We start from the raw sequence: 13,414 nt of genomic DNA on the forward strand, positions 1-13,414 counted from the left end.
CGCAGGAAGAAATCGGTTTGGACTCAATGCTTCAGTGACTTCTCAAAATGTCTAGCTTGGGCTACAGAGTTTCCCACCCCATCGTGGTTTCATCTCTGGTGTCCCTTCACCTTGGCCCGGAAAGTCCTGGATGAGAGGGCTGTGGAGACACAGGCCTGGATCGGTTTCTCACCGAGCTCCCCCGCTCCCGGCGGGGGCAGGGCTGCGGGACGGGGGACCTGGGCCAGCAGAGGGGAGGAGAGGCATTGCGCATTCGGCGGGGCCCAGGCCCAGCTGGCCCCAGAACACTCCCTGCCTGCGTGGAGTTTGGTCCGCGGGTTCACACTTAGGGAAGACAAATGGTCTCAGCAAATGGAAGCCACTAGAAGGCTCACCTCTACCACGGAGCTGACCTAGGTGGCTGTGTCGCTCAGGCGGATGCCGGCTTTGCTATGAAAAGGGCATCGAGGACAAGGCATCCCTGCCAAGTCTCACGTTTTATAGAACTGTGCCTTAAGTGCTGCATAAAAATTGTTCCCTTCAGAAATCTAGCTTTGAGGCAGTAGCCCCACCCTCGAAAAGGCTTCTTCCTCTAGCGGTTCACCTTTTCACGTGCAAAGGCCCGTGTAGGGCGGCTCCACGCCTGTGCCCCGGCTCCCCGCTCTGCCCCGGCAGCTGCTAGGTCCCTGCGTGCCAGGCTCCGCCGCCGAGCGAGAAAGAACAGAGAGGAAGCTGTGCACAAAGGACCATTTTGGGAAACTTTTTATTGCAAATCCGACTCTGCATTGATTTTTGAGAGGAAACGCTGGAAATAGATCTTCCCGGAGCAGAAGAATGCAAATGACGAGACACATTTTAGTTGCTATCAAGGAGCAGAATTCTTTTCCATTAGTACTTTAAAAGCCACTGTCATTCAAGCAGAGTAAGAGCAGATTCAGGTGTGATCTTGCAGAAGGTTAAGAAAGAGACCCTCCCCCCCCCGCCCCCCGAGGAAACCACAAGCTCAAACATGGACGCAGCCATGGGATTTCTGAGCACGCATCTCTCGCCGCTCGAGGGCCAGGCAGGAGGCTGCGCATCGTGAAGACAGGTGGCCAGGTTGGGTCCCTGGTCCCACTGGGCACTCCCAGCTGGCTCTACTTGGGGCCAGAGAAGGGAGTAAAGGCCTTGTCACTGCCTGCCATGCACGCTTCGATCTCCTCCACCGTGCGGGGCACACAGGTGAGCAGTTCCATGCCACTAGCAGTCACCACGACGTCCTCCTCGATCCGGACCTGCGTCACAATGACAGACACTCAAGGGGGTGCCTGGGTGGCTCAGGGGGTGAGCATCCGACTCTTGGGTGTCGGCTCAAATCATAATCTCACGGGTCCTGGGATTGAGCCCCGTGTCGGGCTCCATGCTCAATAGGGAGTCTGTTGAGATTCTCTCTCCCCCCTGCCCCTCCCCCTACCTGGGCATGTGAGTGTGCACGCGCACACTCGCAAATAAATCTAAAAAAGAAAAACTGGGGAAAAAAAAAATGACAGACACTATTTCTGAGTTGGCCTCACGCACCAGATTAGAGGCTCAGACCAGCCGCTGGGTTGGAGGAGCCCCTTCTAAGGAGCGGTCTGTCTTGCCCGTGATGGAAGGGGCTGGCCTCCAGGCCTCCGTGGGAGGCTGTTGAGACGAAGGCGCTTCCCATGGGGCCATCTGCTCCTGCCACCTGCCCACCCAGTCCTTGGCCCTGGAGTGGGCAGGGGTTTTGTAGAATCTGTGTCTGTCTTGCTGAGGAGCGAGGCACTGGTCCATGACAGACCATGAGAAGGCACATGCCGGGTCCTTCTCAAGGGAGGAAGTGAAGACCATCCCCACCCCCACTAGGGCTCCTGTCTCGAGACAAAGGGGTGGTGCGCTGCAGTGTGCGCATGTCGGTGTCCAGGGGGCCGGGATGCGGGGCCTGTGGGCACTCACCCCCCCGAATGCCCGGAAGCGCTGCAGGACCTCGCGGTTGAAGAAGCAGGCACGGGCCGGGTCGGCCAGGGCCTCGTCCAGCAGGTGGTCGATGAAGTAAATGCCCGGCTCCACGGTGAGCACCATGCCCGGCTCCAGGTGCCGCGTGGTGCGCAGGCTCCGCAGGCCGGGCTCATCGATGCGTTCCACGCCCTGTGAGGAGAGGCAGGGCCCGGAGGACCCCAGCGCTGGCATGGATGGAGGGTTCCCACCGCGGCGGCAGCCAGATGGCCCCCAAGGCCCACCTGCTGAGCCCTCCCTGCTCTCACTGGAGCTGCCACGGGCGCTTCGGATGAGACCCTCCACTCTCCGCAGACACCCCCAGACTTGGCCGGTTCCTGCCTCTCGTTAGCCCCCGCACTGTGTGCAGGGGCCCTGTGGACACCTATGTGCACGCCCCCGGGGCGAGCTGCCCGAGCCGGCCGCCCTCACCCAGGCCCTGTCCCTGCCAGAGAGGGCGGCAGAAGCCAAACTCGGGAAGCCAAAAAAGCTCTTAAGGCGGCTGCAGGGCTTCCCGCGCTGCGTCGTGTCTTCCGGGCAGTTGGAGTGGGAACCGGCCCCAGAAGCACTGGGCCCCGCTCCCCCAGGCCAGGACCAAGGTTTTCCGCGGGGCCTTCCAGGAGGAGGGACAGGTGCTGTCCCCAGGACAGCCATGACGCTGCTGTGCACACGCACGAACGCGCACGCGCGTGGAGCCTGGGGGCGTGGCCCCAGAGGAGCACACGTGGGGGGCCGGCCCCCGCCCTCGCAGAGCAGGCGACAGTGGCAGCGTGCTCCCTGCAGAGGCACCCTCTCCCCCGAATGCCCACCTGGCCTGGGCCCCTCGATTCGCACGGCATCACCAACACCTGTCTCCCCGGGTCCCCGAGGCCGCCGTCCGGCCCCAGCCCCGGCCCGTGAGCACGGGTGGGCAGCGAGCAGGCTTTCCGGTCCGGTCTGAGCCTGCCCCGCCCCGCTCGCAGCTCTCGCCTGGAAGCCCAGCTGCTGGAGACGGAGCTGTCATTTCGGACTGTTTGGGGGCCAAGAACATCAGACTTCAATTAGTGGTTCATGTAAGGTAACCAGAAACAGGCTGGCTCGGCCTCCAGGGCCGGGCACATCAGGGAAGCCTGTGACGGGGATTCCAGGAGGGTGGGGACAGCAGGGCACGCGGAGAAACTTGTGCACAGCCACCCTGACCTGGCATGAGCCAGGCTGGGGCGGAGGGGAGGAGGGGACACCCAGGCACTGTGACCCCTGATGGCTCGCGCTTTGGGCACAGATGCCCACCTGGAGAAGCTCCCGACTCTGTGCACTTTGTGCCCGGAGGGGCTACGCAGGAGGGCCCGGGACGCACCCCCGTGCTCGGATGAGAGGTGCTTGTGGGGCCGGCCAGTGGCCTTCTGCCATCTCAAGTCTGCCTGCCCTGGACACGCCCTCCCTGTCCCTCACCTACGTGTTACCCGCTAGGTGCCTGTCCCTTTCCCTCCACTCCAAGGTTGTCAAAGCCGGGGGCCCAGCAGAGGCAGCAAACTGGTACGGTCAGGTCTCCCCGTTCTCCCTCAGTCACTGTGGGCCCACGTCGGGCCACTCCACGGGCGCGCCCAGGGGAGGGTGGTCTGCTCAGGCTTGTATAGAGACAAGCCCTCCGGAAAATTTCAGGACCGCCCATCCAATTGTGGGTGAGGGGAGAGCGGGAGGGGGCCCTGCCGCGGCCCCCCGACCTTTATCCCTTCAGAGCATTAGCTCCCAGGAGTCTCCCACCGCGGGCACGGCCCGAGCAGGCCTGGCGAAGCATGGGGGCTGGGCAGTGGAGAGCAGGGCCCCCCCCACAAAGGGGAGAGGCCGAGCCCCCCCGGCCCTCCAACCCTGAGACCTTCCGCCAGGGCAGCAGACCTCCACTTTTACTGGGTTCTGAGCAGAGGAGACCCAGATGTGTCTGGAGGCCTGAAATAAAACAAATGACTTTTATAGGAAAAGCCATATTTTTTTCTACAATGTTTATCTGTCAAAAGAATAGACTCTGTGAGCACAAAGGGCTGCTTACTGGAAAAGATAAAACAGTTTGTTGCCAATTTTCTCTGGTGGAAAAAAAGCGCTCTGGCGACTAATGAATAACGAACCTCAGTTAACAATGTCTGGAAGGCCCTGCTCTTGGCTCCCTGTACACAATGTGATGGATAGAAATTAGGAAATTAAAACTGATTTTGTTTCTCCAAATTTAACTGTTTACACTTGAGGGAAAAAAAAAATTGAATAATAATGCTCCTCTTGAGCAATTTTTTCCCCCCAAAAATCATTCTTCGTGCTTTCAAAATACCCTGCAGCCAACAGGCCCAGCCTAGTCTTGGCTAACTGGCTGGTGGGCCCCAGGGCGTGCACCGATTGCATAAGCAGCCCCCTGCACCTTGGGCGCCAGGCCAGGCGGCAGGGCCGGGCTCACCCCCGCCCACCCGGGGCCCGGAAAGGCTGCAGCCACCTGCCGGGCAGGGCCTCCCCAAGGCTGGCTGCAAGCGCCCGCTGGGTGGTCCTTTCAAGAATCAGTGGGTAAGAAGGGGAGGGAAAGCCTTGTCTGGAAATGCCCACAGAAGCCTCCCTCCCCTGCTAAGGGTGCCCGGAGGGCCTGCAGACGAGGAGGCCACGGGGGTGTGCTGGCCTGGGGGGCTGGGGCTGCTGCTGGGCCTGTGAGGGGCGCTGGGCTCTGCTAGTCCCAGGAAGGACCCGGGTCAGCCGCCTGACGGCAGTGCCTCACCGCCCCGGCTTGCATGAAGCCAGAGGCAGGAGGACACCATGGTGGCGGGGTCAGCCTGGTCACTACGACCCAGCTTTGGGGTTCCCACTGCTCCGTGGGAACTGCGCGCTGACCTACCACCCCGCAGGGCAGGGGCTCCCCCCAGTGCACAGCCCGGGGCCACCAGATGAGGCACACTCTAGGGAGCCCCCCACCCCGCCGGCCCCCACAGCGGCCAGGGGCCAGGATCAACCACTGGGTGCAGGGCGAGGAGGAGCAGGGGACCCTGTGGGACCCCATTCCTCCTCTTGCTTGTCCTACTACAGCCCAGTTGGCTCCCAGAGCCCCGCCCCGGGGAGGGCCACTCACGCGGACGTGTCCACACTGACCTCGGGGTAGCCTCCCACGTCGTGCACATCAATGCCCAGGAAGTGGCCGAGCCCGTGAGGCATGAACACGGCTCCCAGGTGGGCCTGGCCCATGGCGTCAATGCTACCGCTCAGGATGCCAAGGCGGGTCAGCTCCTCCAGGTGGATGCGGTCGGCCAGGCGGTGCAGGTCAGGCCACCACACCCCTGCGGCTCCAGAGGAGGCTGCAATGAGCTGTGGGGACTGGCCGTCTGGCCGGGGCTCCCCGAGGCAAGGTTTGGGGGGCCCACGAATCCCCTGCACGGGCTGAGGCGGGACGGCTGCAAGTGGGTGGCGAGGGGGCTGTGCCGGGCCAGCTGTCCAGGCCAGGCTTTCCCCGCAGAAGTTGGGACCTCGAGACCTCTCCTCTCTCCCGATCGTGCCCTCTGGGGGAGGCTCCTGTGGCCCATGGCCAGGCGCCCAGCCTAGGGCTACTCCGCAGCCCACGCCACGTCTGCCCTCGGCCAGAGCAGGCTTCTGGGGCCAGGGGAGCCCGGGAAGACCCCTGAGCATCAGGAGGAGAAAAGCGTCTGTCCCCGGCAGATGGGGGGCGGCCTCAGAGAGCCCCAGACCAATGCTCGGAGCCTCAGGCTGTGGGGTGAGGGCATCCCTGCGCACCCCGAAGTGGGGCTGAATCACCCTTGGAGCCGCAGAGGGGAGCAAAGGTTTCCAGGGCGAAGGTGCAGCTGGCGCGGCCTCACGGCCCGGCTGGCACGGGTCTGCGGCCCCGCCCGCTCCGAGCAGGGGCGGACCATCTCCACAGCAGCCCAGACATCCAGGCCCCAGACTGCTGCTCGAACTCATCCTTGCCCCATGCTTCTGAGGCAAAGGTCACCGTGGGGAGCACGTCCCCAGGCACCGAGTTTCGGGGTGTGAGCAAGCTCCGGGGCTCTGCCCAGGGCTCTCAGGCAGCCACCCGCAAAGAGCCTCGGCCAGTGCCAGGACACGCTGGCCCTGCCCACGGGGCTGGAGAGTCCCCACCGTCAGCCTCACTCCACAGTACCGGGCACTCAGCCTAAGCACCAGGCGAGGCTCAAAGCCGGTGGAGCTCCCTGGCCGGCCCCGCCCCACCGGGCTGAGTTTGGGGCAGGCCACATGCTGGCTGCGGCCAGTGCGCCAGGCCGACAGGGCAGGGGCACGCACCCCTGTGCCATGCTCCAGCCAGAGAGGGGGCCAGTGCCGGCCCTCGTGGCCCCCTCCACGTGGGGGGCAACCCTGGCTCCCAAGAGGCATCCCCACGATGCCCTGCCCTGCACACCCTGCACGACCGATGGCAGCTGCTGCAGAGGGGCACCCCGGCACCCCGCACCATCGGGGGCCTGCGCTGGCCCCGTGCTGGCAAGGGCTGGGCCGTCAGGGCTGGGCTCGGGGCTCTGAACCTCTTTGGCTGGCAGGGGGCAGCCCAAGGGCTCCATGCAGGGCGAGAGAGAGGGGTGAGAGCCCACTCGGGGACACGGGGCATCGCCCCTCAGACACGTGCTGGGTGCCAGGCCTGCAGGTGGGCCCCCTTCCCCACCAGGGCAGAGGCCCCACAGTCGGGGTCTTGGGCTGGCTGGAGGCACAGGGCTGACCCAGCCTCCTGGATCCCCGGGGTCCAGCTCTGAGTGGGCGGCGGGGGCTGCACCCTGGTCCATTCGCAGGGCAGGGGCCAGCCCACGGCCCCAGGCGCAGGGAGGCCGAGGGGAGAAGACCGGTCTCCAGAGACAAGAGAGCCTCCGTGGAGTCCAGCTCCTGAGGCCAGTCCCGTTCTGTTCCACCTGCCAAGGACCACAAGGTGCCACGGTGGAGGGGGCGTCGTGGGCTCTGGCTTTACTGTAGCACAGGAGGGGAGGGCTGGGTTTGAGGCCGTGGAGGCGGAGCCGGATGGGCGGCTCTCCTCGGACGCTCGGGCATCCTCAAATGGAGAGCTGGGCACCGGGTCCCCGCTCAGCTGCTCGCTCGCCGCCGTGAGCCCCAGATGCCTCCCTTTGTCACACACAGCTGCGACGCTGGTCTTAGAAAGCCGGCCGCAGAGGCTCTGGCATCTACCGGGAGACTGGGTCAGTATCCCCCCAAAACTGTCATTGGCCCAGCCAGACCCCGGTTCAACCCTTGATGTTGGCTGTGCTCCTGGGGCACCAGCCTGAGCCTTGTGTCCCCACTCCGCCCCGAGGCCGACCCGCTCTACCTCGCCATCCCCAGGCCAGGCCACCTGTCACACATGCTCACGGAGGCCTCTCTGAGTCACCCTGCCGCCTGAGACTCCTCAGTCCCCGGGGCTCGGCCCCAGTGGGCCCTGCCCTGGACAGCCCTTCCCCAGCATACTCTCCCCCCCGGTCCCGGTTAGGCCCCTCCCTGCCTGCTTGCTTCTCCTGTCGCTGGACCAGAGAGCCGCTGCCTCCCCTGGGCACCCCGGGCCTGGCCTAGCGAATGCTGGTTCAAGGGAGAATGCACAGCAGGCTCGTCCCTAAGTTCTGCTCCCGCCCGGAGGCTCTGGGCCTGAAAGCGCCCCCGCGCAGCTCTGCACACTTGCTCCTGGCTGGCCTGGCCCCCGGGGCTGAGGAAGGGCGTCCCGTGCGCTGGCTGACACCCCAACTCCAAAGCAACTCCGCTTCTCTTGGGCAGGGGCCTTTTCCGGTGGCCAAAGGGGAGCCCCAGGAAGCAGCCTGACGTCAAGCCCGGCGGACTTCCAAGTGAGCTGTGGCCTCGGCATAGCGGGGAGTCAGGTATAAATCAAGCTCCCTGCCGGCAGCTCGGCTCCTCTCCTGTCCTCCTGGGGCCGGACGCGAGGGCCGGGGCGGTCCCCACGGCGCCTCTAGTCCTCCTCGCCTGCGCTCCTCGGCCGGCCTTGCACACGCTCTCGTGGCTGGCAGTGGGCGGCTGCCTGCATGTGGTTAGGGTTGTGACAGTGATTCAACCTCCAGCAACTTGGCCCCAGTGTCTGGCCCGGATGGTGGTTACGACACCCTGGGCCAGGGCAGGGGCCCCGAAGTGTGTGAAGGTTGCTGTCCTTGGGCTAGGCTGGAGGAGTGGATGCGAACCAGGGGACTCCAGCGGCATCCCCCAGGCTCCCCCCCAACCTCAGCAGAAGGCCCAGTGGTCCCCTCAGCCCGCTCATACTGGTGATGGATGCCACATTGGGGAGCACACTACAGACTGGGGGTCACCAGTCCTGCCCGCCCCCCCGCCTCCAGCAAGCACTGGAGCTTGTCCCCTTCTCCCTGGACATCTCCTGAACCTGGCCCCTGACCTCTCCTGGCCTCCCGCCACCTTCCTGCAATGCCTCATTCCCCCTGCATCCTGGACGAGTCAGGTGAGGCCAGTCCCTGCCCTGAGGACAGAGCCCCACATTCCTCAGCCTGGCCTCCCTCTCACCCGCCCCTGCGCCCACGGCCCTTGGTGGTGCTGGCACTGCCCTGTGTCTTCCACCTGCTGGCCCCTCAGCTGGGACCACCTCGCCAAAGCCTCCACCTGCCCACACTCACTCCCATTCTTGCTGTGGGCCTCTGTTAAGGCTTTCTCCAGGAAGCCCTCCCTGACCGCCCCTTCCTGTGCTGCCAGAGCTCTTCCCGCCAGAGGACGGTCAAAGCCCCTGCACCGAGAGGAGGGACCCGTGTCCTGCTCCATGTCTGACCAACGTGTGGCCTGAGGAGGAGCCCCAGCCTCCCTCACAGCTCTCCTGTGTAGTCAGTGCTGTGACCTCATGGGCCCGGGATCTGGGTGTGCCCCTGACCCTGCTCCTCTGGGCACTCAGACCCCAGGGTGCCAAGCTAGCAGCTGGGTTTGCGCCCTGCCATCTGGCTGTGGGCTCCGAGGGACCAGAGCCCTGGTGCCCGGGCCCCAGCATGTGTCCAGACCATCCCCGGGTCACAGGCTGGTCTTCCGTGCCCACTGATACCCCTCAGGCCACACCTTCCCCCGACGGGGCCCAGGCCCGGACTGGCTCCTGGGAGCCTCCGCAGCAGCCCTCACAGCCTGAGGCCTCCTGCTCAGAGCACGGCAGCCCCAGGGGCTCGGGGCCCCGAGCTCAGCCAGGAGGGCCCGGAGAGCTGAATCCTCACAGCTACTTCCAGACAAAGAACTCACTTCATCCAAAGACAATGGCCCTCAGGAGACCCTGTGCGCGCCAGGCCCTGGGGGTGCTGCAAGCAAGGCGCAGGGCTGGGTCCCGGGGCAGGCCCCAAGGGCTGCAGGGAGCCGTATGGTAGGCCAAGCTGGCGCGGGGCTGAGGGCCTCTGGCCCAACCCCCCCCCACCCAGACCCGCCTGCTGCCAGGACCTCCGGGGACCCATTCACCCTGCGGGAAGGGCAGGGGGCAGTGTGCGCCCCGGACTGCAGGCGCCTCTATGCCGAGCAGAGCGTGGCCGGCTCTTGAAGCCTCTGCAAGCAATACCCCCCACCCCTCCCGCCTACAAAGAGCCTGAGGGAGGAAAGGAGGCCAGGGAGGGTGGGAACTTGCCCACCATCCTACAGCCAGCAGGGGGGGCCTCTCAGGACAGCGAGGGCCACACGGGGCCCTCACCAGACAGCCCTCCCTACCCTGACTCCTGCCACAGAGGAAGCCCACGGTCTGAGTGGCACCGTCCCTGCACCTCCGTCTGCGGCACCCCGGCACCCCTCTCTGAGGAGAAGCCGAGGGGAGTTCGGCCACTCCAGCCCCCATCCCCGTCCCTGCCCGGCAGGCAGGCAGAGCTGGCTGAGGCACCCCAACCACAGGCCATAGCAGACGTGCCGGGCCATGTGGGCCCGCACGGCTCCGGGGCCCCGGGTCCTGCCTGCCGTCCGGCCCGCTCCGGGGGCAGCCTGCTTCTCATTTCACATCGGCTGTGCCTCCCCTCCATGCAGGTGGCCGGGACCCTGACCACAGCAGAGTGGGAAGTGGGGGGAGCTACGCACACCTGCTAGGGTGTGGGAATGACTGGGGGGGGGGGTCGTTTGCATAGACAGAGACTCCACCGCCTTTGCAGCCCAGAAGCAGTGGGGCCCCCGAGCCCAGCGTGCAGTCTGCACCCCCTATGCGGGGTCCCGGTGGGGGCATGGGCTCAGAAGTGGGGGAGGGGGGCTGCAGCCTAAGCATGGGAGGCGGAGGTGGGCAGGTGAGCACAGAGAGGGAGGAGCTGCTGGGAAGTGGGACACGAGGCTGCAGGAGACCTGGGGACTTCCAAGTGACCTCAGTGCTCCACAGTGGCTGGAGGGACAGAAGCTACAGAATGGCCCCGGCGCGGCAGCCCACGGACACCCTTCTCTGAGGTGCTCTCTGGGCACACTCCCTGGTCTGCTCAGGGTGGGCCGCCGGGCCTGACACAAGCCGGGGAGAGCTTCGATTCCAGAAGGCAGCACAAGGCCCCTTCCGCGGGGCTGGCTCGGGTGGTGGTGGTGTTCCCCAGGGGCCACGGCCTCGCCAGCCTCGCCACCCTCACACGGCCCCTCTCCGTGAGCTCATCCACCCTTCCCCGGCTGTCTGGGGGACAGGGAGGGGTGCTCCCCCACCCCGGCTGTCCGCTCACTGCTCCCTGCAAGGCCGGAGGAAGCAGTCATGCAGTCTCAGCGGGTGTGTGTCTTGGCGCAACAGCCTAACCCACAAACCAGGGGCATTTCCGCTAGGACAGGACATGGGGCTGACCTGGCCACGGCCTCCTTGCAGCTCTGAGGAGGCGACCTGCCCCCATCGGAGCAGCTCTGTGGGCACGGGATGCCCATCCTGCTTGGCCAGTGCGGTGTGGGACCCGGCGGGGTCGGCCCTGGGGAACTGTCGGCAGGGGTGTCTGTGTGTCTCAATCCCCAGCACCGGTAGGAGAGGTGGGGGCTACAGCAGGGACTCTGCTCCAACCCCCTCACAAGGGAAGCTCAGGGCCGCAGCGAGGGCCCAGCTTGCGCCCCGCTGTGTCCGGGAGGAGGCCCACCTCACGCGGTGTGCAGAGACCAGCTCAGCTGAGCCCAGCCTGGCCGGGCCTCAGGCCTTCTGCCTGCCCCGAGAGTGACATGGCCTGGCAGCCTTATGGGATCAAGGTGCCCAGGGGAGTGCGGGGACAGAGCACCAGGCCTTTCTCAGTGCAACTGGGGGCCCTGCGGACTAGCCTGTGGGCCTGGCCACTTTCTGGGCAGAATCGGGGTTGCTCTGTCAGCCGACTCAGTTGGCTAGAACACCGACTGGGGAAGTGCTACCTGGGTCCCAGCAGACTTTGCTGTGTGTGTGTGGGGGGGTGGGCAGGTGGGGTAGGCCAGGCCTGGGCCTTCACCCCCATCTCAGCACTGGGCAGAGGCTAAGCAGGGCCAGGGGCTTGAAGCCTAGAGCTCTGAGTTGAACAAAGCTTTCCAAAGCTCCGCCTGCCATCCCTCCAACCCTCACCCCCCCTCCCCAACCACCAGGGCCATGTTGGCCTGACTCTGCCTGCCCGTCTCTCCAGTGTGGACCTCGGAGCCCGCCAGCACAGCCTCTCTGTGCTGCAGCCGACCCCCACCGCCTCCTCGAGGGACCCACCATGGGGCATGGGGGCTCATAGGCAGCACAGCGTGGCTCCGACCTCAGAGGGCGGGAGCACCAGGCCCTTCCAGCCCCTGGCCTGGACTCCAGGACATCTAAATTCACAACTGCCCGTGCGCAGGTGGACAGTCCACTCAAGGGAAAGGCGACACGGTTTGCTCACCCTGTGAGGTGATGGCCCAGCGGGGGGCAGCTGCCAAGTGGCCTGGCATGGGGAGCTCGAGGCAGAGGGAGACCCCTCCTCAGCCGCCGTGCTTGCAGACACCAGGGGGCGCCCCACAGCCCATGGCTAGCGGCGTAGAGAGAGCAGGAAGGGTCATGCCCCTCGGGTGACGGGACTGCATCTCCAGGCTGGACTTCACTGGGAATGGGTGATGCATTCCGTGCTTTAAAGGCTAGATCCCCCCCCCAACCCCCCCAACCCCCAGGGCCGCAGCCCACTCCTTCCAGCGCCCCTCCTGCACCTCCCCCACGGAGTCACAAGCACTGTTACACTCCCTTCTTCCACACAAAAGGGGGACTGGCCACCCCATTCTGCACTCTTCTGTCTCCATGCAACAAGCATCCAGAAGGCTCCCTGTGTTTGCGCTCCCTGAGTGACTAGGCTTTTCAAACAAGTGATGAACATGAGATGATGTTTCCTTCTGCAGCCAACAAACCACGCAAGTCCTGTCACCTTGTCACCCCAGCAGGGGCTTAACTTGTAGGTTTTCCTTTCTTATCTTCCCTTGGGGGCTGAGTTGCCTGGCCTGGGACTCCCCGGACCGTCAGTTTCCCTCCATGGCTCCCCTAGCCTCTGCTGTGGGCCCGGTGGCCGGATGGGGGCCGTCCGGAAAGGCCTGCTCGGTGTGCCTCTCAAAGTGGCACCTGCTGAGCGTCCCTCAAAAACAGCACCTTGCTTGTGCTGTGACTCATCCCAACACCTGGCCGAGGGGCTCCAGGGCTGTTTAGCCAACACAGAGCCAAGAGGCCTCAAGAGGCCACACCCTGGGGCTTTCACAGTTTGGGGATCTTCTTTTCTTAAGTAAGGGCTCCACAGAGGGACGCCAACGTGACTGCACGATCCCTCTGATTTCAGAATGAGCTTGGAGTCCAGCCTTCGAGGAGGTCATGGCCAGGCCCCCAGAGGGCCCTGCGGCAGCCACCCACCATTCCCCAGACACCGCGAGACACTCGGCCCCCACCAGAGCCAGTGGCAGCCTGAACAAAAGGGCGCCCCAACACCGAACCGAACGCCAGTGTCGGCGTCTGCCAGTCAAGCTCTCTCTGGAGCGGCCCCTGCGGGACAGGACAGGGGACATGCTGACATCGCACTGGCCCCTGCGAGCAGGGGTTCTTGCTGGTGGAGGATGTCCGATGGGATGTGGGGTGACTTTGGGCCGAGCTCCCCCATTCCCAGCCCTGTCCCTCCGTGGCGGTCAGCCCCTTTCCCAGGGCTGCTCCTGGGGATCCGATACCATCTGGAGTCTCAGCTAGTTGACCGAGCAAAGGGGGACGGAGTCAGGCTGTGGCGCGCAGGACCTGCCTCACGGCCGCCAGCGTCCTCACCTGGCTTCATGGCGCTCATGACAGCACGGCAGCTCCGCAGCACCGCCTCGTAGATGGCCTTCTGGTCTGCGGTGAACTTGCCATTGGCCGGGAAGGAGCACGTGATGTCGGAGGAGAAGCAGTAATACTCTCCACCCATGTCGAACAGGCTGCGGGGAGAGGAGGCTGTGAGGTTGGGATGGCCCGCCCCCCAGGAGGCTCAAGGACAGCCTGCTGGGCCCTGGGGGTGTCAGGGTGCTGAGCCCGAGCCACCCTGTTGCATCACTGGTGCGGGCAGCAGGGTGGGGCCTCCCGCCCTGCTGCGTCCTCACG

At 65.1% G+C, this 13,414-nt stretch overlaps 1 protein-coding gene across 2 annotated transcripts in view; it reads right to left on the reverse strand.

Moving 5' to 3' along the window:
* Positions 1–725: 725 nt before the first annotated feature.
* The window catches only part of PEPD (peptidase D), a 107,688-nt gene continuing 94,999 nt past the window's right edge, over positions 726–13,414 (reverse strand). For both annotated transcript variants that reach the window (XM_081806686.1, XM_081806685.1), the window contains 4 exons: positions 13,103–13,251; positions 5,074–5,258; positions 1,936–2,127; positions 726–1,253 (listed from right to left, as the gene is read on the reverse strand). In XM_081806686.1, the coding sequence (XP_081662812.1) occupies positions 1,116–1,253; positions 1,936–2,127; positions 5,074–5,258; positions 13,103–13,251 (664 nt within the window). In that variant the 3' untranslated portion in view covers positions 726–1,115. The remainder of the gene's footprint in view (positions 1,254–1,935; positions 2,128–5,073; positions 5,259–13,102; positions 13,252–13,414) is intronic.

Source organism: Leptonychotes weddellii, chromosome 16, assembly GCF_054177405.1.
Source record: "Leptonychotes weddellii isolate Sample4059 chromosome 16, ASM5417740v2, whole genome shotgun sequence".
NCBI classification, from domain to species: Eukaryota; Metazoa; Chordata; class Mammalia; order Carnivora; family Phocidae; genus Leptonychotes; species Leptonychotes weddellii.